At 43.1% G+C, this 22020-nt stretch overlaps 1 protein-coding gene across 3 annotated transcripts in view; it reads left to right on the top strand.

Moving 5' to 3' along the window:
- Nucleotides 1-22020, top strand: part of net1 (neuroepithelial cell transforming 1) — a 135149-nt gene that overhangs the window by 33443 nt on the left and 79686 nt on the right. For 2 of the 3 annotated variants that reach the window (XM_078235851.1, XM_078235850.1), the window contains exon 2: nt 18747-18810. In XM_078235851.1, coding sequence (XP_078091977.1) covers nt 18747-18810 — 64 coding nt within the window. Of the gene's footprint in view, nt 1-18522; nt 18555-18746; nt 18811-22020 lie in introns of those variants that run through there. The other variant, XM_078235852.1, reaches the window with a different exon arrangement.

Genomic DNA, 22020 nt, shown 5'->3' with positions numbered 1-22020 from the left:
TAGCAAAGCTTATCACCTAGGGTGGCAATGTGTTTCAAAGAAACTCTGTCCCTTTGCTCCTTCAGGTTGTGTTTTTCAGTTCTTCTAAACATACTCAAATTACACTACTTCTCTGATAGTGCATTACTCGCCAATGGTCAAACTGCCATTTATTTTTGGTCTCGTCCTGGACCTGCTTAAGAATCAAAAATTGGACAGATAATGAGAATGTTAATTTATATTTTATATACAGTCCACTGCCCAAATCTCTGAAGCCCATAAAAATAAATATCCATCAAAGCCTAACTTGGATGTCATCGAAGGACAGACAGCCTGAGCTGTAACTATTTTAGAATAGGAAGACCAGACATGGTTGTACATTCTGAGTCTTATAGAATCATAGAATCCCTACAGTGCAGAAGGAGGCTAGTCGGCCCATGGAGTCTGCACCAAACATAATCCCACCCAGGCCCTATCCACATACCCTACACACTTACTCTGGCGAGTCCCCCTGACACTAAGGGGAAATTTAGCATGGCCAATCCACCTAACGCGCACATCTTTGGGCTGTGGGAGGAAACCGGAGCACCTGGAAGAAACCCATGCAGACACGGTGAGAATGTGCAAACTCCACACAGACAGTGACCCAAGCTGGGAATCGAACCCGGGTCCCTGGCACTGTGAGACAGAAGTGCTAACCACTGTGCTATTAAACATTAAGTGTGTATTGATGACACATAACTATATACAGCATATGGTCCAAGCTAGGAGCTAACTCTGCTGTCCAGTCCACCACTCTCTTTAGACTTTGATCATGTGACTCTTTACAACATGCGATGGATGTGCTTTTCCCAATACCACATAAACTGTTATTGTGTCAGACATCCTTGTACTAAAATTCCCTCGTCTTCTAATGTATTTGCATCACCATAATGCGACCCCTTCTTCCCCCCACCCTCAAACCTGTCATTACAGATTCAGGTGGTCTGGAGGCTTGGCGATGCTTGCAGATCTTGTTGTGGTGATAATTGGAGGAGTGGTGGCTGATTTTGTTTAATTGACTTGTTATTAAGAGGTTGCTTTGTAGTTTGTCTTACTGGCAGTTGCTTGTCGTTTCTAATTCTCCTTTTCCATTCTTGGAATTGAACTGCTCTTTGTCAACTCCCCACTTGGCCTACCCGAGAGCAACCAGCTTATCTCGTTCCTTTCAGAGAGAATGTACTCTGTTCTTGGTGTGAACCCGGTGTTTATTTTTGTGTGCGATCTGCCATGATCCTGTTGGAAGTTGAAGAAGTCTCTTTGTGTAGATGTGTCTTATGGATGGGTTCACTGTGCAGTTTGGCCTTTTCCACAACATAGCACTCTTTGGTGTCCTTCAGTTCTTCTCGGGTGTGATGTGGCAAGCTGATGGCTACATCCTTGTTCCAGCATCATCTTACAGATGGGTGTGTTGGCTGGCCCTGTCAGTGCTGTGATGTTTAGAGGTATTGTGACAGAGAACTGTTGGAGCCTGAGGTTGGGGCTCACCTTGCAGCTGCTGGTTATTCTCTTGGTTGTCCACTCAAGGCACCATGGTAACTATCTGAGTGGTTGACTGGTCTGACCAATGAGGAGCTTCTGCCAAGTACAAAGAAATTGGACAAGCTGGCTCTGCAAGAGTGAAGATAATTCAGAGCTGAAGACCCAGTCGAGAGACTCTTTCCTGTTGGACCTCATGGGAACTTGCAGTTCTAAATAATTTATGACAGTTGATGTCTTATGTTGTTTCTGCTTGGAAAAGAGAGAGGTTGGTAATGGATGATATACATGATTTCAAAATCCGTTTGCCACCATACCGTAATGTTTCCAGAATCTCACCGATGACCAGAAGTCAGATGTCTTGAGGCCCATCGTGCTGTCTGTTGTCAGTAGCTAGAGGTGTCTCAGCCACGGCTCATTGTCTGAGAGGACAGTCACACTGGCTCTGAGCTCAATTTAGGAAGCTAATGAGGTGACCGTTCTTGGAGATGTTCGCTTTCCAGGAAGAAAATCTAGGATCTTTCAACTCACCCAAGAAACACAGTTGGGTCTCCACTTAAGTGTGGAACCTTGATTTCATGAACCGTCTAGGGATAATGGGCTGGCCAGCCAGCAATGCCCAGGTCCCACGAATGAATTAAAAAATGGATCCTCTACCCATCTGGGTGTTTTGGGTTCGTATTTAGCATTTAAATATCTCCTGCTGTTTCAATTAAAATTCTGTCCTGAGGTTGCAGAACATTGGTCACATTTGTGAGATTGTTTGGCTTCACAGCACTAGCGTGGTCGCCTACCCTCATGTGGCCAATTTGGGTATTGGTTTCCTTGGCCTGGAGTATTTCTGCCCCTTCATTGCTTTCCTAGCTGGATAGTATGGGTTGCTCTGTACCATGTTTTGCTGCCACCACATAAAATGGATCCATGCCATGGGGATAATTTAGATTGCCCAACAATTTGTATGGCCTTTTCAAGGGTCAACTCTTCCTTGGCCTGAAGCACATCTGAAAGGGCGACATCCACTATTTCTACATCAATTCTGTCCCTTATAAGCTCTGATTTAAGGTCACAGGGTTCAGCTAATCTGTATTGTTTGTTAATAAGAGTCAACTGGTTCCTGGATGTTTTATGGCTCCTCCTATTTGTTGAACTTTGCACTCTCTACGATTTTGTTGCTTCTCACACTATCAAATAATTTTAGAACTTTGCCAAATTTAGCTGATTGATCCTTGTGTTGCGATAATATATTTGGCTATCAAACCTACTGAATAAAGTAGTGTAGCCAGTTGTTCAACTTCTGTCTTTTTGTCTAGATCTGAAGCTATCATATATCTGAAGGAGCCCTTTCACCAAAGTCTCTAATTTTGTGCCTGGTCTGGTCTGTAGTTGTGTCTGAACTGGTTTGGAAAGTGCTTCTTATCCATGAATCACTGGATGGTAATGGCACAGAAGGAGGTCATTTGGCCCATCGTGTCTGCACTGGCTCTCCAAATGAACACGATGGCTTAGTGCCATTCCTCTGCCTTTTCCCCGTACCCCTGCACATTGTTTCTATTCAAATAATCATCTAATGCCCTCTTCAATGCCTCAACTGAGCCTGCCTTCACCACACTTCCAGGCAGTGCATTCCAGACTCGAACATTCACTCTGTGAAAAAGATTTTTCTCACATCACATTTGCGTCTTTTAAAATCACCTTAAATCTGAGCCCTTTTGTTCTTGATTCCTTTATGAGTTTAACATTTTTCTGGACTTCGGCAGGTTTTTTTAACTGATGATTTTTTCTTTTTTTTATTCATTCGTGGGACATGGGCGTCGCTGGCTGGCCAGCATTTATTGTCCATCCCTAGTTGCCCTTGGAGAGCAGTTGAGAGTCAACCACATTGTTGTGGCTCTGGAGTCACATGTAGGCCAGGCCAGGTCAAGAATGGCAGATTTCCTTCCATAAAGCACATTAGTGAACGAGATGGGTTTTTCTGATAATCGACAACGGTTTCATGGTCATCAGTAAATTCTTTTAACTCCAGACTTGAAACTTTGGCTCTATTATCTAACCTCAGATGCTGTCAGACCTGCTGAAATTTTCCAGCATTTTCTGTTTTTGTTTCACGCCCTTCCTGTAGTGATGTGACCAGAACTGCACATAGTACTTAAGCTGTGGCCTAACAAATGTTTTTTACACCTCCATCATAACCTCCCTGCGGCACGGTAGCACAGTGGTTAGCACTGCTGCTTCACAGCTCCAGGGTCCCGGGTTCAATTCCCGGCTCGGGTCACTGTCTGTGTGGAGTTTGCACATTCTCCTCGTGTCTGCGTGGGTTTCCTCCGGGTGCTGTTTCCTCCCACAGTCCAAAGATGTGCGGGTTAGGTTGATTGGCCAGGTTAAAAAATTGCCCCTTAGAGTCCTGGGATGTGTAGGTTAGAGGGATTAGCGGGTAAAATATGTGGGGGTAGGGCCTGGGTGGGATTGTGGTCGGTGCAGACTCGATGGGCCAAATGGCCTCCTTCTGCACTGTAGGGTTTCTATGATTTCTATGATTTTATTCTATGTCTTAGTTGATAAAGGTAAGTATCCCTTATGTTGATTTAACCACCTTATCTACCTGTCCTGCCTTCAGGGATCTTTGGACATGCACTCCAAGCACTTCTGGCCCTCTGTACTTCCTAGCGTCCTGCTGTTCATTGTGGATTCCCTTGCTTTGTTAGTCTTCCCAAAACATATCACCTCACACTTTTCGGGGTTAAATTGCACTTGCCACTGTTCTGCCCATCTGACCAGCTCATCTATATCATCACGTCATCCCCAAGGCTTTCCTCCTTGCTATTTAGCAATTTTCGTGTCATCTGCGAACTTGATGATCATACTCCCAGCTCCTCTGAGATTTTGAGTTTTTCCATATGTTGCCACCATGTTGTCTGTTCAGTAGGTCTCGTGAAGAGGTTCTGAGTCCAATTTATGGTTGAACATTAAGCGTTTATTGATAACATATAACCTGGATGTATGTACAAAATTATTATCCAAACTGGAGGTTAACTCCATGCTGGCTTCGGTACAGGCCTTTTTCCAGTCCACAACTCTCTCCAGACTCTGGTCATGTCACTATATCACACTGGGCTGTACTGTTCCCAGGCCTACATTAAGCTTTGCTATGCCAAGTACCCTTAACTGGCAATGGTCAGTGCCTCATTTAGGCAGACTTGGAGTGAGGACTCTGAAGCTAGAGAAAATGCAAAGCAAACATTCGCAGTCATCCACTAGCTAGCTACTGAATACTAGTCACAATATACATAGCAATCCAAGGTTATTTAGTATTTTTACATTGACTATCTTTTAATAGGGAGTCTGGAGGAGAGGAGCAAATTATCAACACTCATGATGAATCTGCTTTTCTAGTCTTGCAGTTGACTTGTTGTAAAATCTAATTGTATAAGTTTACCATTCGTTGATGGAAACTGGGAGTCTCTCTTGCACATTGTGTTCCCAAAGATCCAGTTCATGTACATTCTGCTCCTCAGTGACATCAGCTGAAAATATAAATTTGGATTGCGCATGTACATTGATGCCCAACTTTACCTCACCACTACCCACTCCAAGCTCTCCATGCTCTGTGTCACAATGCCTGTCCAACATCCAGTATTTTCTGAACAGAAATCACATCCCATCTAAGTAGTTGAAGACCACAGCTATTGTCTTCAGTTCTTGCCCGCTCGGCATGTGGAGCTGTTAGACAGAATGGCCTGCTTCTTTGCTGTAAATGCAAAGTAAAATTTCATCCATCTCCCTGGTTTCTACCTGAGGCTGAACCACCTCATTTACAACCTTGGTGGTGTATTTGATCTGGAGATTAGATTCCAGTGATAACTCCACTCCATCGCCAAACTCATACTTATACCTGTAGCACACTTCCTCTCTCAGATTGTCTCTGAGCTCATCTGCTAAAGCCCTTACCAATGCTTTTATTATCTCAATATTTGATTATTCCAATGCTTTCGCAGCTGATATCCCAACTTCTTTCCTCTAAATTTGGGACTTGTTCAAAATTCTGCTGCTCCTATTCTAACTCGCATGCTGTCCTGTTACCTCCCACCATAGCTGTGCTTGCTAACCTGCATTGGATCCTGATCCCAGCCAGGACTGGTTTATTAAAATTTTAATACATGTTTTTCAATCTCTGCACACCTCTGCACTTCTCCCTGTTTGTGCATTCCTGATTTTAATTTCTTCACCGTGGTGAGGTGTGCCTTCGAACTGCCTTGGCCCAAAGCTTTGGAACTCCTTCCTGAAACTCCTCTGCCTCTCTATCTCTGTCTCCTCCTTTTGGAACACACCTTAAATCCAACCACTTTAACCAAGTTTCTGTTCGATGTTGAATATTGTTCTGTAAAGTCACCCCTGAAATACCTTGGGAAGTGGCACCACATTCATGGTGTTACATAAGTGCAAGTTGTTGTTCCCTGGCACCTGAATAAATATATTTATCTAAATCAATGTGGCTCACCCGGAAATGGTGTGTAAATTGTATAAGGAATGAGGAAAAGTGACTGCAGTGTTCTAAAATTGCCCCAGAAAATTGGAGTAATCTTCAGTTAGAGTCATAGAGGTTTACAACATGGAAACAGGCCCTTCGGTCCAACTTGTCCATGCCGCCCAGTTTTTAGCACTAGGCCAATCCCAATTGCCCGCCTTTGGCCCATATCCCTCTATATCCATCTTACCCATATAATTGCCTAATGCTTTTCAGAAGATAAAATTGTACCTGCTTCTATTACTGCCTTTGGCAGCTTATTCCAGACACTCACCACTCTCTGTGTGGAAAAGAAATGCCCCTCTTCCCTCTCACCTTAAACCTATGCCCTCTAGTTTTAGACTCCCCTACCTTTGGGAAAAGATGTTGACTGTCTACCTGATCTATGCCCCTCATTATTTTATAGACTTCTATAAGATCACCCCAAGCCTCCTACGCACCAGAGGAAAAAATAGTTTAATACCCTACAACACACTCTGCCTGGGATCATTCAGAAAGGGAGAGCGCTACAATCAATGGAATTATGACCCAGCATTAGCACACCCCCAGCAGAGGAAGGAAAATGTTTTATCTTTGTTGCGGCAAATTGGACCAGTTGCATTATATCAAAGGATTGTGGTGTTCAGTTCTGACACAGCATTTGATTTTGAGCATTTTGTTTAAATATTTGACTCTTGAAGTTGAAAATTAGAATTTTGGTGCCATCATTAAATAGAGTTTTATTTTTCTTCAGTTTGAGCCACTTGGAGTATCTGCAGGGAGATTATAAAAAGTCCTACTCATTATCTTGGGCGACCAATGCTAACTTGACACTCAACGACGACTACCTTCTTTTAACTATTTCTGAAGCTTAGGGCTTAGGTAATCAATGGAACAGCCACCAATGGTACAGTGATTTTAAAACATGAATGTGCAAGAGGTCCAAGTTGGAGGGAGTGTGGAGATTTTGGATGGTTTAAAGGCCTGACGGGGTTACAGAGATACGGTGGGTGCAAGGCCTTGGATAGATTCTGAAACTGGGGTGAGAATTTCAAAATCAAGATGTTGCTGAGAGTCAGTACAGGTCAGTAAACACAGGGCTGATGAGTGAAGTGCACTTGTTACGACTTAGGATACCGACAGCAGAGTCATGGGTGAGCTTACCATTTATGGAGGGTGGAAGATGGGCAGCCATCTCGGAGAGCACGGAAAGAGTCAATTCCAAAGGCAACGAAGGCATGGATGAGCACTTCAGCAGCAAAATGAGCTGAGACAGGGATAAAGACCAATGATGTTACAGATGTGTGAAGTAACTGCGCTGGAGTGCATCTTTGCGTCATATACAAGATCAAGGTTACGAATGGTCTAATTGATCCTCAAGACAGTTGTCAGAGAAAGGGATGGAATTGTGGCTAGAGAAACAGGTTTGTGATGGGGACCACGTGCACTTGTCTTTCCAATATTTGGTTTCGGGAAATTCCTGCTCATCCACCACTGGACAGCAGAGAGGCAGTTGAGGGTCCAGAGAGGCAGAGCTGGGTGTCCTCAGTTTATGTGCACAACTCAAAATGTTTTGGAATAATGTCACCAAGCGGCATCATGTAGATTTCAAACAGGAGAAGGCCAAGGATAGACTCCTGAGAACCTTGCATCCAACAGGAGACTTCTAGTTTCCATGAGCAAGTTGTAAACTTGAGCAATCGTTTTTTAGGGTGTAGGATCAAAATAGGTAAACAACAGAACAATGGGCATTTAAATAGCAGCTTTAACATAGAAAGCCATGTTGAAATACCTTCAGCCATTAGACTCCATGCTCTGAAATTCCCTTCCAAATCTTCTCTTCCGCTCCTCCTTCCTTTTAAAATCAAGTTTTATCCAAGATTTGGCCACTCCACTCACCTTGTCCTTTAGTTCATCTCTCATTTTTCACATAATATGCCGCTGTGAAGCACCTTGGGGCACTTTTCTGTGTTGTAGGTGACATATAGTGCAAATTGTTCTGTGGCTTGGCACCTGTATCCTAGTCCCTGATCACATACCTTTCCTAGTTGTATGTCCTGACTTGGTACCTCATTTAACCGAAGAGTTTAAAAACTGGTTAGCTGTAGTCCATCATAGGAACTTGGTCCTTTGGGGCAGGAGTAGGCCATTCGGTCCTTCAAGCCTGTTCTGCCATTTGCTAAGATCATGACATCTGTTTGGAGTCTGAACTCCATTTTCCTGTTGATAAGGCCATCTATTTCGAACTTTCAAACAGCACTATATCACCTGCTTAGACCACAAGACATAGGAGCAGAATTAGGCCACTCGGCCCATCGAGTCTGCTCCACCATTCAATCATGGCTGACATTTTTCTCATCCTCATTTTCCTGCCTTTTCCCCATAACCCCTGATCCCATTATTAATCAAGAACCTATCTATCTCTGTCTTAAAGACACTCAATGACCTGGCCTCCACAGCCTTCTGCAGCAAACAGTTGCACAGATTCACCACTCTCTGGCTGAAGAAATTCCTGTTCATCTCTGTTTTAAAGGATCGTCCCTTTAGCCTGAAGTTGTGCCATCTGGTTCTAGTTTTTCCTACTAGTGGAAACATCCTCTCCATGTCCGCTCTATCCAGGCCTCGCAGTATCCTGTAAGTTTCAATAAGATCCCCCCTCGTCCTTTCAAACTCCAATGAGTACAGACCCAGAGTCCTCAACCGTTCCTCATATAACAAGCTCTTCATTCCAGGGATCATTCTTGTGAACCTCCTCTGGACCCCCTCCAAGACCAGCACATCCTTCCTTAGATATGGGGCCCAAAACTGTTCACAATACATCAAATGGGGTCTGACCAGAGCCTTATAAAGCCTCAGAAGTACATCCCTGCTCTTGTATTCTCGCCCTTTTGACATGAATGCTAACATTGCATTTGCCTTCCTAACTGCCGACTGAACCTGCACGTTAACCTTAAAAGAATCCTCCTTGCATCCTTATTTTACTGCTATTGCAGTTGAAACCCTCTGCTACACGTCCAGCTAAGGCCTCCAATGTTTTGCATGGCCTCCTGAACTCCATCCTACATAAACATCAACATGTGCAAAATTCTGCTGCATGCATCCTATCTGATTTGATTTATTGTCACATGTATTAGTATACAGTGAAAAGTACTGTTTCTGGCGTGCTATACAGTCAAAGCATACCATTCATAGAGAAGAAAACAAGAGAGTGCAGAATGTAGTGTTACAGTCATAGCTAGGGTGTAGAGAAAGATCAACTTAATGCAAGGTAGGTCCATTCAAAAGTCTGATGGCATCAGGGAAGAAGCTGCTCTTGAGTTGGTTGGTACGTGATCTCAGACTTTTGTATCTTTTTGTTGATGGAAGAAGGTGGAAGAGAGAATATCCGGGGTGCGTGGGGTCCTTACATATTGGCTCCCTTTCCTTCAATGCATCACATTCAGGCTAATACAGTCATGCAATGGAACACTTAGCATTCACCTGGATGGGAGAAACCTCTCAATATCTGAAGCTTGACATGAACTAGCTGACTGTGTTTGCATTGCAGCAGCTCACCAAGCTTACTTTGACAGCATTGACCATGACCTCGATATTGCTAAAAGGATCAGCAGAAGATTGTGCAAAGAGTATTATATTCAAATTACCCTTCAAGTTACACATCATTCTTGTATGTTGTTGTTAAAAATCCTTCAGCACCATGAAAACCGCAGCAGTTAAAGGGCTGGTGTTCTCCCCCCCCACAATTGCCTCAGGCCACTTAGGAATCGACAATTAACACTGATATATCATAGTTGTTATACCTCATGAACAGAAAATAATTTCAAAATATTAATTTAGAAATCCCTTCATAACTTTGTCCCTCCCATACAATGTTAAAGATGCTATTTAACTGCACGCATATTGTTGCTTTAACAAATAACTCTTCTGTCTTGGCTTCTTGAAACGTGACACTGAGCACTGACCAGACATGAACTAGTGTGCTTTGGCCAACCTGTATTTGGGTTATAATTTATTTGATACAGGATTTCTGGTGTTTGTGTTCTACAGATCTCGTTGCCAGCATATTGTTTTGCACCACTTTGTGCTGATTAAATTCCAAGAGCTACTGAGGACTTGTTGTACATTTGATTGTGTTCCTATTTGAACAAAGACTCAGATCATTCTTGTTCAACTATGAGATTGTTGACACTGAAATGATTTGCTTTCCAACCAACATTTTAATCACCTAGGTTTAACGTAGTTGCAATTATTTTAAAACAATGATTTAAAGTATCTGGAGTGAGCTCCAGAATTGCAGTGCAACATCGAAGACAGAGGGTGGTGGTGGATGGAAAATATTTGGACTGGAGGCAGGTTGCTAGCGGAGTGCCACAGGGATCAGTGCTTGGTCCTCTGCTCTTTGTGATTTTTATTAATGACTTAGAGGAGGGGGGATCAATAAATTTGCTGATGACACCAAGTTTGGTGGAGTAGTGGATGAGGTGGAGGGCTGTTGTAGGCTGCAAAGAGACATAGATAGGATGCAAAGCTGGGCTGAAAAATGGCAAATGGAGTTTAACCCTGATAAATGTGAGGTGATTCATTTTGGTAGGACTAATTTAAATGTGGATTACAGGGTCAAAGGTAGGGTTCTGAAGACTGTGGAGGAACAGAGAGATCTTGGGGTCCATATCCACAGATCTCTAAAGGTTGCCACTCAAGTGGATAGAGCTGTGAAGAAGGCCTATAGTGTGTTAGCTTTTATTAACTGGGGGTTGGAGTTTAAGAGCCGTGGGGTTATGCTGCAACTGTACAGGACCTTGGTGAGACCACATTTGGAATATTGTGTGCAGTTCTGGTCACCTCACTATAAGAAGGATGTGGAAGTGCTGGAAAGAGTGTAGAGGAGATTTACCAGGATGCTGCCTGGTTTGGAGGGTAGGTCTTATGAGGAAAGGTTGAGGGAGCTAGGGCTGTTCTCTCTGGAGCGGAGGAGGCTGAGGGGAGACTTAATAGAGGTTTATAAAATGATGAAGGGGATAGATAGAGTGAACGTTCAAAGACTATTTCCTCGAGCGGATGGAGCTATTACAAGGGGGCATAACTATAGGGTTCATGGTGGGAGATACAGGAAGGATATCAGAGGTAGGTTCTTTACGCAGAGAGTGGTTGGGGCGTGGAATGGACTGCCTGCAGTGATAGTGGAGTCAGACACTTTAGGAACATTTAAGCGGTTATTGGATAGGCACATGGAGCACACCAGGATGATAGGGAGTGGGATAGCTTGATCTTGGTTTCAGATGAAGCTCGGCACAACATCGTGGGCCGAAGGGCCTGTTCTGTGCTGTACTGTTCTATGTTCTATTAACATAAGTTCCAGTTTTCGTAACCAAACTTTTTCACCCTCTAACTTGTCGAAGTTTTTCCTGTGAAATGTAGGCAGAATAAATGCTGGTTACTTGTAAAATTGCTGATTTTAAAATGTACTAAGTAGTGATTTAAGTGTGGTTTGTTATATTTCCTACATTTAAACACTGTAAATTATCTTAAGCATGTATAATCTGTCCATGGAGGAGAGGTCGCTTAAATAGTGTCCTTTTCCAACTTGAGTTTAATATAGTTCAGACATTGGTGAGGTAGTACGGAATACAGAAATTCTTTTGGTAATACAGACCTTGAGTATTGTGGGATAAAAGGAGACACACCAAAGCTTCTTGTCTTGCACTCTTCTTGAATGCTTTGCAAGAATACCCAGTATAAGGGGAAAATAACAGTAGGCTTTATCCTGCACCCAAATTCACATTTGAAATGGAATAGTCAAATGAACTCACCTTCCTTGATGTACAAGTTGAGAAATCCTCCAGGGAGTTCTCTCGCAGGGTCTGCTGTAAGCTTACCTTCACTGGTCAATATAGCGTTGGGATTTTCAGAGTTCCAAACACTGGAAAATTGATCTCATCAGCCACCATGTAAATAGGACCCATGCCATTTGCTCAGCATGCAAGCTTAATGCTGAAATAGGGCACGTCAAAGGCATCCTGCAAGATAATTGCTACCCTGAGCATATCATTTTGCTCTGTATATCACACAAACCCGCGACTGGGCCCAAGGCTGTTATTTCCAGCCCTGAAAAGTGTTCAGTCTACCTCCCACTACCCTGGAAGGGCAAGGTAGCCCAAAAAGTTGTAAAACCCAAAGTGAAGCTAGCTGTTTTACACTGCTACCATGCAGTAGCAACTCAGTTGCCACCAGGATGCTACCATCAAGCCAAAAAGACGTTCTTCTGCCTATCTCACAAACAAGTAACGTGGCATATGAATTTCAACGCAGTGTTATGTGTTTGTAGGCCGTGTATCTCAAAGACTGGCAGATCGTATCAAACAGGATGTCCCTTCCACTATTCGCAACAGGCAAGGGACAGACTGGATCCAATCAGCCCATGCTTGGAAAACTCAAAACAGTGTCCAATATTAGATGTGATTTGGTGATTGGACAGCGTTTGTTAAATAATCTTCATTGTGCGAAGAGCTGCCAACCAATTTTAGATTGTTAGTCACGCTCACAGTGTGACACATTTGCGTTTACTGGAAGCTACATGTATTAATGTACAAGGCCCTGTTCTTTGCAGACAGTAAGAACTGGTATACACATTGCACCTCTTTCAGCTAAACAATACAAGTGATAGCCATGACTGACAGCCTGATTCATTCTTCAGGTCAGTGCCTTGACCAATCAGGATGAAACTGCATGATTTAAGTTTCAAACAATGCTTGGCAGTTGTCTGTCAGTCACCATCAACTGCTGCATCCTTCATGGAAACACTTTTACCAATTAGAGTCCACTTGCCAACCAGTCAGCATTCTCTTCTCATACACTATAAATTATTGCTTTCCCCTTAAACTGCCATTCTTGCAAAGTGTCCTGATGAGTGAAAAGTTTTTGACATGTCTCTTTTTATCCTGCAATGCTCTTGTTCTTGTTCATGTGAACACTACTTCAGTGTTTCCTTCCCTACCTCTTCCTTTAACTAAATAAAAGTCATCGGGAGGACCACAAGCAAGGGAAAGGTGAGTTGAGATTCTTTTATCCTTTTACCTGTAAAGGACAGTATGGCAGTTAGGGCAGTGGTATGCTCCTCCTGCCAGATGTGGGAAATTAGGGAGCAATCTACGTAGGGCAGACTGCAAGAAACTACAAAAGGTCATGAATGTAGCCCAATCCATCACGCAAAGCAGCCTCCCATCCATTGACTCTGTCTACACTTCCTGCTGCCTCGGCAAAGCAGCCAGCATAATTAAGGACCCTACGCACTCCGGACATTCTCTCTTCCACCTTCTTCCTTTGGGAAAAAGATACAAAAGTCTGAGGACACGTTCCAACAGACTCAAGAACAGCTTCTTCCCTGCTGCTGTCAGACTTTTGAATGGACTTACCTTGCAATAAGTTGATCTTTCTCTATGACTGTAACACTATATTCTGCACTCTCTCGTTTCCTTCTCTATGAACGGGATGTTTTGTCTGTATAGCGCCCAAGAAACAATACTTTTCACTGTATGTTAATACATGTGACAATAATAAATCAAATCAAATCAATCTAATCTCCCTGACAAATTTGTCTGCAGGAAGTGTGTCCAGTTGCAGCTCCTCACAGACCACATTGTTCGGTTGGAGCAGCTGATGGATGCACTGCGGAGCATACAGGAGGCAGAAAGTGTGATAGACACTAGTTACACCACGGGTTCAGTCAGGTAGATGGGTGACGATCAGGAGAGGCAGGCAGGTAGTGTAGGAGTCTGCTGTGGCTATTCCCCTTTCAAACAGGTATACCGTTTTGGGTGCTGTTGAGGAGGATAACCTGTCAAGCTGTCTGGCTGCTGCTGGTACAGCTGGTTCTGCTGTAGAACAGGGTTGGGCAAAGAACAAGCGAGCAGTAGTAATAGGGGACTCGCTAATTAGAGGCACAGACAGGCGTTTCTGTGGTCGCGATCGAGACTCCAGGACGGTGTGCTGCCCCCTTGGTGCCAAGGTCAAGGATGTCTCTGAGCAGTTGCAGGACATTCTTAAGGGGTGAGCAGCCAGAGGTCATTGTACATATTGGTACCAACAATAGGTAGGAAAAGGGATGAGGTCCTGAAGTGTGAAGATAGAGAGTTAGGCAGAAGGCTAAAGTGCAGGACCTCGAAGGTAGTAATTTCTGGACTACTACCGATGCCATGTGCTAGTGAGAGTAGGAATAGGAAGATTAGGCAGATTAATGCGTGGCTTGAGAGCTAGTGCAGGGAGCAGGGATTTAGATTTTTGGATCATGGGGATCTCTTCCGGGGAAGGGGTGACCTGTTCAAGAGGGATGGGTTATGCCTAAACTGGAGGGGTACTAACATCCTGGCGGGGAAATTTGCTGGAGCCACTTGGGAGGGTTTAAACTAGTTTGGCAGAGGGGTGGCACCCAAAGCAGTAGGGAGACAGAAGAGAAAGTTGAGGACAGCACAGAAGTTAAAGAGGGCACATTAAATAGCAGTGCCACTAATCCTAGTACCAGACAGATCAGGCAAAAGCAAGACAGAGAGCAAGGGAAGTCCAGATTAAACTGCACTTATTTCAATGCAAGAGGCCTGACGGGCAAGGCAGATGAACTGAGGGATGGATGGGTACATGGGACTGGGATATTATAGCAATTACTGAAACATGGCTAAGGGAGGGACAGGACTAGCAGCTCAATGTTCCAGGGTACAGATGCTCTTGGAAAGATAGAACAGGAGGTAAGAGAGGAGGGAGAGTTGCATTTTTGATTAGGGAAAACATCACGGCAGGACGGAGAGGGGATATACCCAAGCGTTCGGCCATTGAGTCTATATGGGTAGAACTGAGAACTAAGAAAGGGGAAATCACTTTGATAGGGTTGTACTATAGGCACCCAAACAGTCAGCGGGAAATTGAGGAGCAAATATGTAAGGAGATTACAGATAACTCCAAGAAAAATAGGGGATTTTAACTTTCCCAAAATTGACTGGGACAGCCATAGTATTAAAGGGTTGGACGGGGAGAAATTTGTTGAGTATATTCAAGAGAAATTTCTCATTCAGTATGTGGATGGCCCGACTAGAGAGGGGGCAAAATTTGACTTCCTCTTGGGAAATAAGGAAGTGCAGGTGACAGAAGTGTTAGTGAGGGATCACTTTGGGACCAGTGACCATAATTCTATTAGTTTTAAGATAGCTATGGGGAAGTTAAAATTCTAAATTAGGGCAAGGCCAATTTTGATGGTATCAGACAGGAGTTTTCAACAGTGAATTGGGGGAGTCTGTGGGAAGGCAAAGGGATGTCTGGTAAGTAGGAGACTTTCAAAAGTGTGTTAACCAGGGTTCAGGTAAGCACATTCCTCTTAGAGTGAAGGGCAAGGCTGGTAGAAGTCGGGAACCCTGGATGACTCGGGATATTGAGGCCCTGGTCAAGAAGAAGAAGGAGGTACATGACATTCATAGGCAGCTGGGATCAAGTGAATCCCTTGAAGAGTATAGGGGGTGTAGGAGTAGAGTTAAGAGAGAAATCAGGAGGGCAAAAAGGGGACATGAGATTGTTTTGGCAGATCATAGTGCCTGGATTGTCATATGCATTGGAGAATAAGCTTTGCTGCTTGACAGGAGTTGATTACATACATAAAGGGCAAAAGAGTAACAAGGGAGAGAGTAGGGCCTGTTAAGGATCAACAAAATCATCTATGTGCGGATCCACAAGAGATGGATGAGACCCTAAATGGATATTTCTCATCAGTATTTACTGTTGAGAAAAGCATGACTGTTAGGGAACTTGGGGAAATAAATAGTGATGTCTTGAGGAGTGTATATATAACAGAGAAAGGGGTGCTGGAAATCTTAAAGCACATCAAGGCAGATAAATCCCCGGGACCTGATGAAGTGGTCCCCTAGCAGAGATATTTGAATCATCAACAGTCACTGGTGAGGTGCCTGAAGATTGGAAAATGGCAAATGTTGTGCCTTTGTTTAAAAAGGGCTGCAGTGAAAAGCCTGGGAACTACAGGCCAGGGAGCCTCACATCTGTAATGGTTAAGTTGTTGGGAGGTATTTTGAGAGAAAGGATCTACAGGCATTTAGAGACACAAGGACTGATTAGGGACAGTCAGCATGGTTTTGTGAGTGGAAAATCATGTCTCACAAATTTGATTGAGTTTTTTGAAGGGGTAACCAAGAAGGTAGATGAGGGCAGTGCAGTTGATGTTGTCTACATGGACTTTAGCAAGGCTTTTGACAAGGTACCGTATGGTAGGTTGTTGCATAAGGTTAAATCTCACGGGATCCAGGGTGAGTAAGTAAATGGATACAAAATTGGCTTGATGACAGAAGCCAGAGGGTGTTGTAGAGGGTTGTTTTTCAAATTGGAGACCTGTGACCAGCGATGTGTGTCAGGGATCGGTGCTGGGTCCACTGTTATTTGTCATTTATATTAATGATTTGGATGAGAATATAGGAGGCATGGTTCGTAAGTTTACAGAGAACACCAAGATGGGTGGCATAGTGGACAGTGAAGAAAGTTATCTCTGATTGCAATGGGATGTTGATCAATTGGGTCAGTGGGCTGACGAATGGCAGATTGAGTTTAATTTAGATAAAGCGAGGTGATGCATTTTGGTAGATCGGACTAGGGCAGGACTTACTCAGTTAATGGTAGGGCATTGGGAAGAGTTATAGAACAAAGAGATCGAGGGATACAGGTTCATAGCTCCTTGAAAGTGGAATCACAGGTGGACAGAATGATGAAGAAGGCATTCAGCATGCTTGGTTTCATTGGTCAGAACATTGAATACAGGAGTTGGGACGTCTTGTTGAAGTTGTACAAGACATTGGTAAGGCCACACTTGGAATACTGTGTACAGTTCTGGTCACCCTATTATAGAAAGGATATTATTAAACTAGAAAGAGTGCAGAAAAGATTTACTAAGATGCTACCGGGCCTTGATGGTTTGAGTTATAAGGAGGATGTGAAGCATTGGAGAGAGTGCAGAGGAGATTTACCAGGATGCTGCCTGGTTTGGAGGGTAGGTCTTATGAGGAGAGGTTGCGGGAGCTGGGACTTTTCTCTTTAGAGCGGAGGGAGCATAACTGTAAGGTTCATGGTGGGAGATATAGGAGGGATGTCCGAGGTAGCTTCTTTACTCAGAGAGTGGTTGGGGTGTGGAATCCAAAGATGTGCGGGTTAGGTTGATTGGCCAGGTTACAAATTGCCCCTTAGAGTCCTGGGATGCGTAGGTTAAAGGGATTAGCGGGTAAATATGTGGGGGTAGGGCCTGGGTGGGATTGTGGTCGGTGCAGACTCGATGGGCCGAATGGCCTCCTTCTGCACTGTAGGGTTTCTATGTTTGGAATGGACTGCCTGCTGTGATAGTGGAGTTGGACACTTTAGGAACTTTCAAGCGGTTATTAGATAGGCACATGGAGCACACCAAAATGATAGGGAGTGGGATAGCTTGATCTTGGTTTTGGACAAAGCTCGGCACAACATCGAGGGCCGAAGGGCCTGTACTGTGCTGTACTGTTCTATGTTCTATGAGAGGCTGAATAGACTGGGACTTTTTTCTCTGGAGCATAGGAGGCTGAGGTGTGATGTTATAGAGGTCAATAAAATAATAAGGGGCATAGATCAACTAGATAGTCAATATCTTTTCCCAAAGGGTAGGGGGGTCTAAAACTAGAGGGCATAGGTTTAAGAGGAGAGGGGAGAAATACAAAAGGGTCTAGAGGAGCAATTGTTTCACACAGAGGATGGTGAGTGTCTAGAACAAGCTGCTGGAGGTAGTAGTAAAGGCGGGTACAATTTTATCTTTTAAAAAGCATTTATACAGTTACATGGCTAAGATGGCTACAGAGGGATATGGGCCAAACACGGGCAATTGGGACTAGCTGAGGGGTTTTAAAAAAAAGGGCGGCATGGACAAGTTGGGCCAAAGGGCCTGTTTACATGCTGTAAGGGTCTATGACTCTGTATGAAGTTGAAATGACAAACTACTTGAAATCCTACAAGGGAGATTCAATTAATTTTTAAAGACAAAATTGTATTATTTTTGAAGAGAATTCTGATTGTCCGGGCTCCTTCACTAGCAGAAGACAATCCAATACTGTAATTGGATATTTAGTTCACAACAGTTTTTTTTGTTGAAGAAAGTGAAATGTCATAAAGCAATGTGAAATCTGAATGCAATCTGTTTAGATCCACTTTTAAAAGGACTTTTGATTCCCCGTTGGACTGACAAAATAATAATTGATGTCAGGCAGGTGGATATGTTGCTGTGTGAACATGCGATTGAAGCATTACAAAGAGCAGTTGGTCATGATGCCAATTTTAAACCCAGAAATACTCTTGCTCAAATTGCAGCTGTTAGTAGCCTGGCCTTGTATATGAAGCTGCTCTTATCCTTGTGGACAGCAGGTAATATTTAGAAAACTCTCTGTTGACGAAGTCATTTCTACAGCAGCTAGTGTCGTGTTGGCTGATCTCGAGATCTGCTTGTAGTCCTGACATCCAAAAAGAGCGACAGACAAGACGCCATGGGTTTCATTAGCTGGTGTGTCTTTCTGCTGAAGTTAAAATAAATTCTGCAAATCTAGATTTGAATACTGTGCATTTCATGTACTTGATCATCTTAGATCTTTCCAGCTTTAATCACACTATTGAGAGAATATTGGAACTTTCTAACTGGTTCATGTCAGGTCTAATGACAAATACTCCCATAAACTGTTGGCTATCTGTTTTTCAGGCCTCCTCTCCGACGAGGAAGTTCCTTCACCTTTCTGACCCCGGGACCCTGGGAATTTACTTTGGTAAGTATAGTTTCTGTTTCAGTACACTGTAGCTACTTCTATAAGTTTGGGTTTCTTTTTGTGTGATAGCTATAATTTAATGTAAGAATTGATGGAAGTTGCAACGGTGATAGTATTTGGCTCCTATTCTGTTTTGACTTATGTCATGATGTGGAGATGCCTTGATTTATGTCAGCAGAGGTAGCAATTATAGAGGATATAGGAAGCAGGCATTTATGGGGAACTGGAAAACACGTTTCCCAGGAAGAAAAATGTGGAAAGAGATGAGGAAGTGATCATAGATTGTCTTGTTAAGGATTTTGAAATCTGAATTTTCTTTTACTTCTTTCATGGATTGTGTTCATGGTTGACAAGGGCAGCATTTGTTGCCCCACTCCTAATTCCCCTGAAGAAGATGGTGGAGGTCCACTGCCTTGAACTGCTGCAGTCCATGTCGTGTGGGCACACCCACAGTGCTGGAAGAGAGAATTCCAAGTTTTTGACCCAGTGAAGGAACGGTGATATAGTTGTAAGTCAGAGCAGCGTGTGTCTTAAAGAGAACTTGCTAGCTGGTGCTCCCATGCATCTACTCCCTTATCCCTTGAGGTGGATTTTGGAATGTGGTGTTGAAGGAGCCTAAGAGAGTTGCAGTTGTGCTTCTTGTATGTAGTGCACATTACTACCACAGTGTGCCAATGGTGGAGAGAGTGTTTAAGGTGGTGGCTGGGTCTCAATCAAGTAAACTACTTTCCCCTGGATGGTGTTGAGCTTAGTAAGTGTTGGTGAAGCTACACTTATCCAGGCAAGTGAAGAATATTTCCTCAACTTCCTGACTTGTGGCTTGTAGATAGTAGATAATCCTTGAGAAGTCAAGAACTAAGTTTCTGGCCATGAGTTGCAAACCTCTAGCCTGTTCTTGTAGCCACAGTATTTACGTGGCCGGTCCAGTATGTTTCTAGTCAACGGCAGCTCCCAGGATTATTTTGGTGGAGAGATTCAACAATGGAAATCCTGTTGGGTATCTCAAAACTTTAATGATCCAGCATTTTGAATTATGCAACTTTTAATTAATGCTTGACTTGCTGAGGGGTAGAAAGAGGGAAAGCTTTGTAACAAACATCAACATATTTGGGAGAATAGTTTTGCGGTTCAGTATTTCAAAATTAGGTAGGAATTTGTTAATTGGAAGTTTCAGAATGTGGCAGCCACGATTATATCAATGAAAAAGGGCCAAATAAATAAATTTATTAGAAAAATGGGTGTAAATTCAGATCAAAGACTGATTAAGCTTCTTAATCAAATAAACTAGCGACTTTTAATAAGTGTCAGCAGAAATGCCATGTTGTGATGCATGCTGATTAGTGCTATGCCACAATTGAATAGTTTAAACAATCTGGAAGTCATGAGACATGTCACAAACATATCAGGTGTTTCACAAAATGCTGGATTGTTTTTTTGGTTTGCTTTGGGTGCTTTCATTTCACCTTCGTTAGCTGCAGCATTTAGTTCAGAATTCTGAGCATCAATAGCCCTTATGTCTTGGGTTTCTGTAGGCTTATCATTGTGTAGATTAAATAAAAAGCCCAAGGCAGTTTCAGTGTGATCAACTTATCTCTGGCATTGGGACACTGCTGCCATTCAGCTTCTGATGAGATGGTATCATTTGTCAACAACTAAGACTTCCCACAGCACAAACATTCTAGTTAAGCAGACAGATAATCTGTGATAAATCTCCTGCCTGTATAACAGTGTATGTAATCTGGTTTCGTGTTGAGTATAGAACATAACAGGAGTTTTTGCTGGCTAATGGCAACTGATAGATAGCTGCATTAGCTTCCTTTCTCTCACTCATTGCTTTACAAGATTGTTATAAGATGCCTCACTGCAAAGCAGGCTCGAGGAGCTGAATTGCCTTGTCCAACTCCAAAGATGTGCGGGTTAGGTGGATTGGCCATCTTAAATTGCCCCTTAAGTGTCAGGCAGACTGGCAGGGTAAATGCATGGGATTACAGGGATAGGGCCTGGGTGGGATTGTGGTCCCTGCCACTGATTAGTTAAGCAGTGAAAACAATTGTTCATTTCAACTAAAGCCCATCATAAGTTTGAGAACTTGAATAAAATGTCCTTTTAATTTTCTCTCTTTCAGTTGGGGAAAATCATGTCATTGTTTGGGCCTGTCTTTGTAACCCACTCTCCAATTCCTCACATCGTTCTAGTAAATCTTCACTCCGTCCTTTTTTCCATGGTTCTATTGAGATGTCCAGAATCCAGTAACCACCAGTGGCCAAAACATTGTCCTATACAAATTCAACATTATTTCCTTTTTGTATTTCATTATACAATGTGTAAAAGCAATAATAAAACAGCAATAATTTGCCAATCCAAAAAAGTATATATATTATGCCTCTCCCTCTTTCTAAGCATTCATTAATTTCATCAGCATTTATATCGCGCCTTTGGTGTAATAAGATATCCCAAAGCACTTCACAGAAGTGTTATAAGGCAAAATTTGACACAGAACCACAAGGCAATATGAGGGTAAATCACCAAAAGCTTGTTCAGGGAGGTAGATTTTAAGGAGCTCTCTCTCTCTCAACCTTTTGGTAGTGCAAAGTGCAAATCTGCACACAGTGTTGCTAAGGCAAAATGATATCCCCACTTTGTTTTAGATTGCACTTGCCATTAAGTCCATGATTTTGTTTGATTTTTCACGGCTTATCCTTTTGAAGATGCTGCTTCTGCTGTCTTGTGTTGTTAAACCTGCAACAGCAAACCTTGAAAGGAAGACGTTCCTCACTCCACACAACTTTCCATGGTGTTTGGAATTATTTGTTATGTCTTTTATTTTAGTATCATCTGCAAATGGTTGACACCGCTCCCTATATACAAACCATTGTACACACTGAACATGAATTCGGAGACATCGCTACCCACATACAACCACTAACCAGCCCTTTAAATGTTACTATTTCCTAACTTTAACCAGTTTCTGTCCTTTTTTGTCCCACCCTGTTTCAGTCCATACCTGTCAATTTTCAATAGACTCCAATGTCGACTGTTAACATAGAAAAACTACAGCACAATACAGCCCTTCAGCCCACAAAGTTGTGCCGAACATGTCCCTCCCTTAGCGATTACTAGGCTTACCTATAACCCTCTATCTTCCTAAGTTCCATGTACTTATCTAAAAGTCTCTTAAAAGACCCTATCGAATCGGCCTCCACCACCGTT

The sequence above is a fragment of the Mustelus asterias genome, chromosome 19 (genome assembly GCF_964213995.1).
Source record: "Mustelus asterias chromosome 19, sMusAst1.hap1.1, whole genome shotgun sequence".
Classification (NCBI taxonomy): Eukaryota; Metazoa; Chordata; class Chondrichthyes; order Carcharhiniformes; family Triakidae; genus Mustelus; species Mustelus asterias.
Note: the sequence above shows the minus strand (reverse complement) of the source record. Positions and strands in the feature narration are given on the sequence as shown.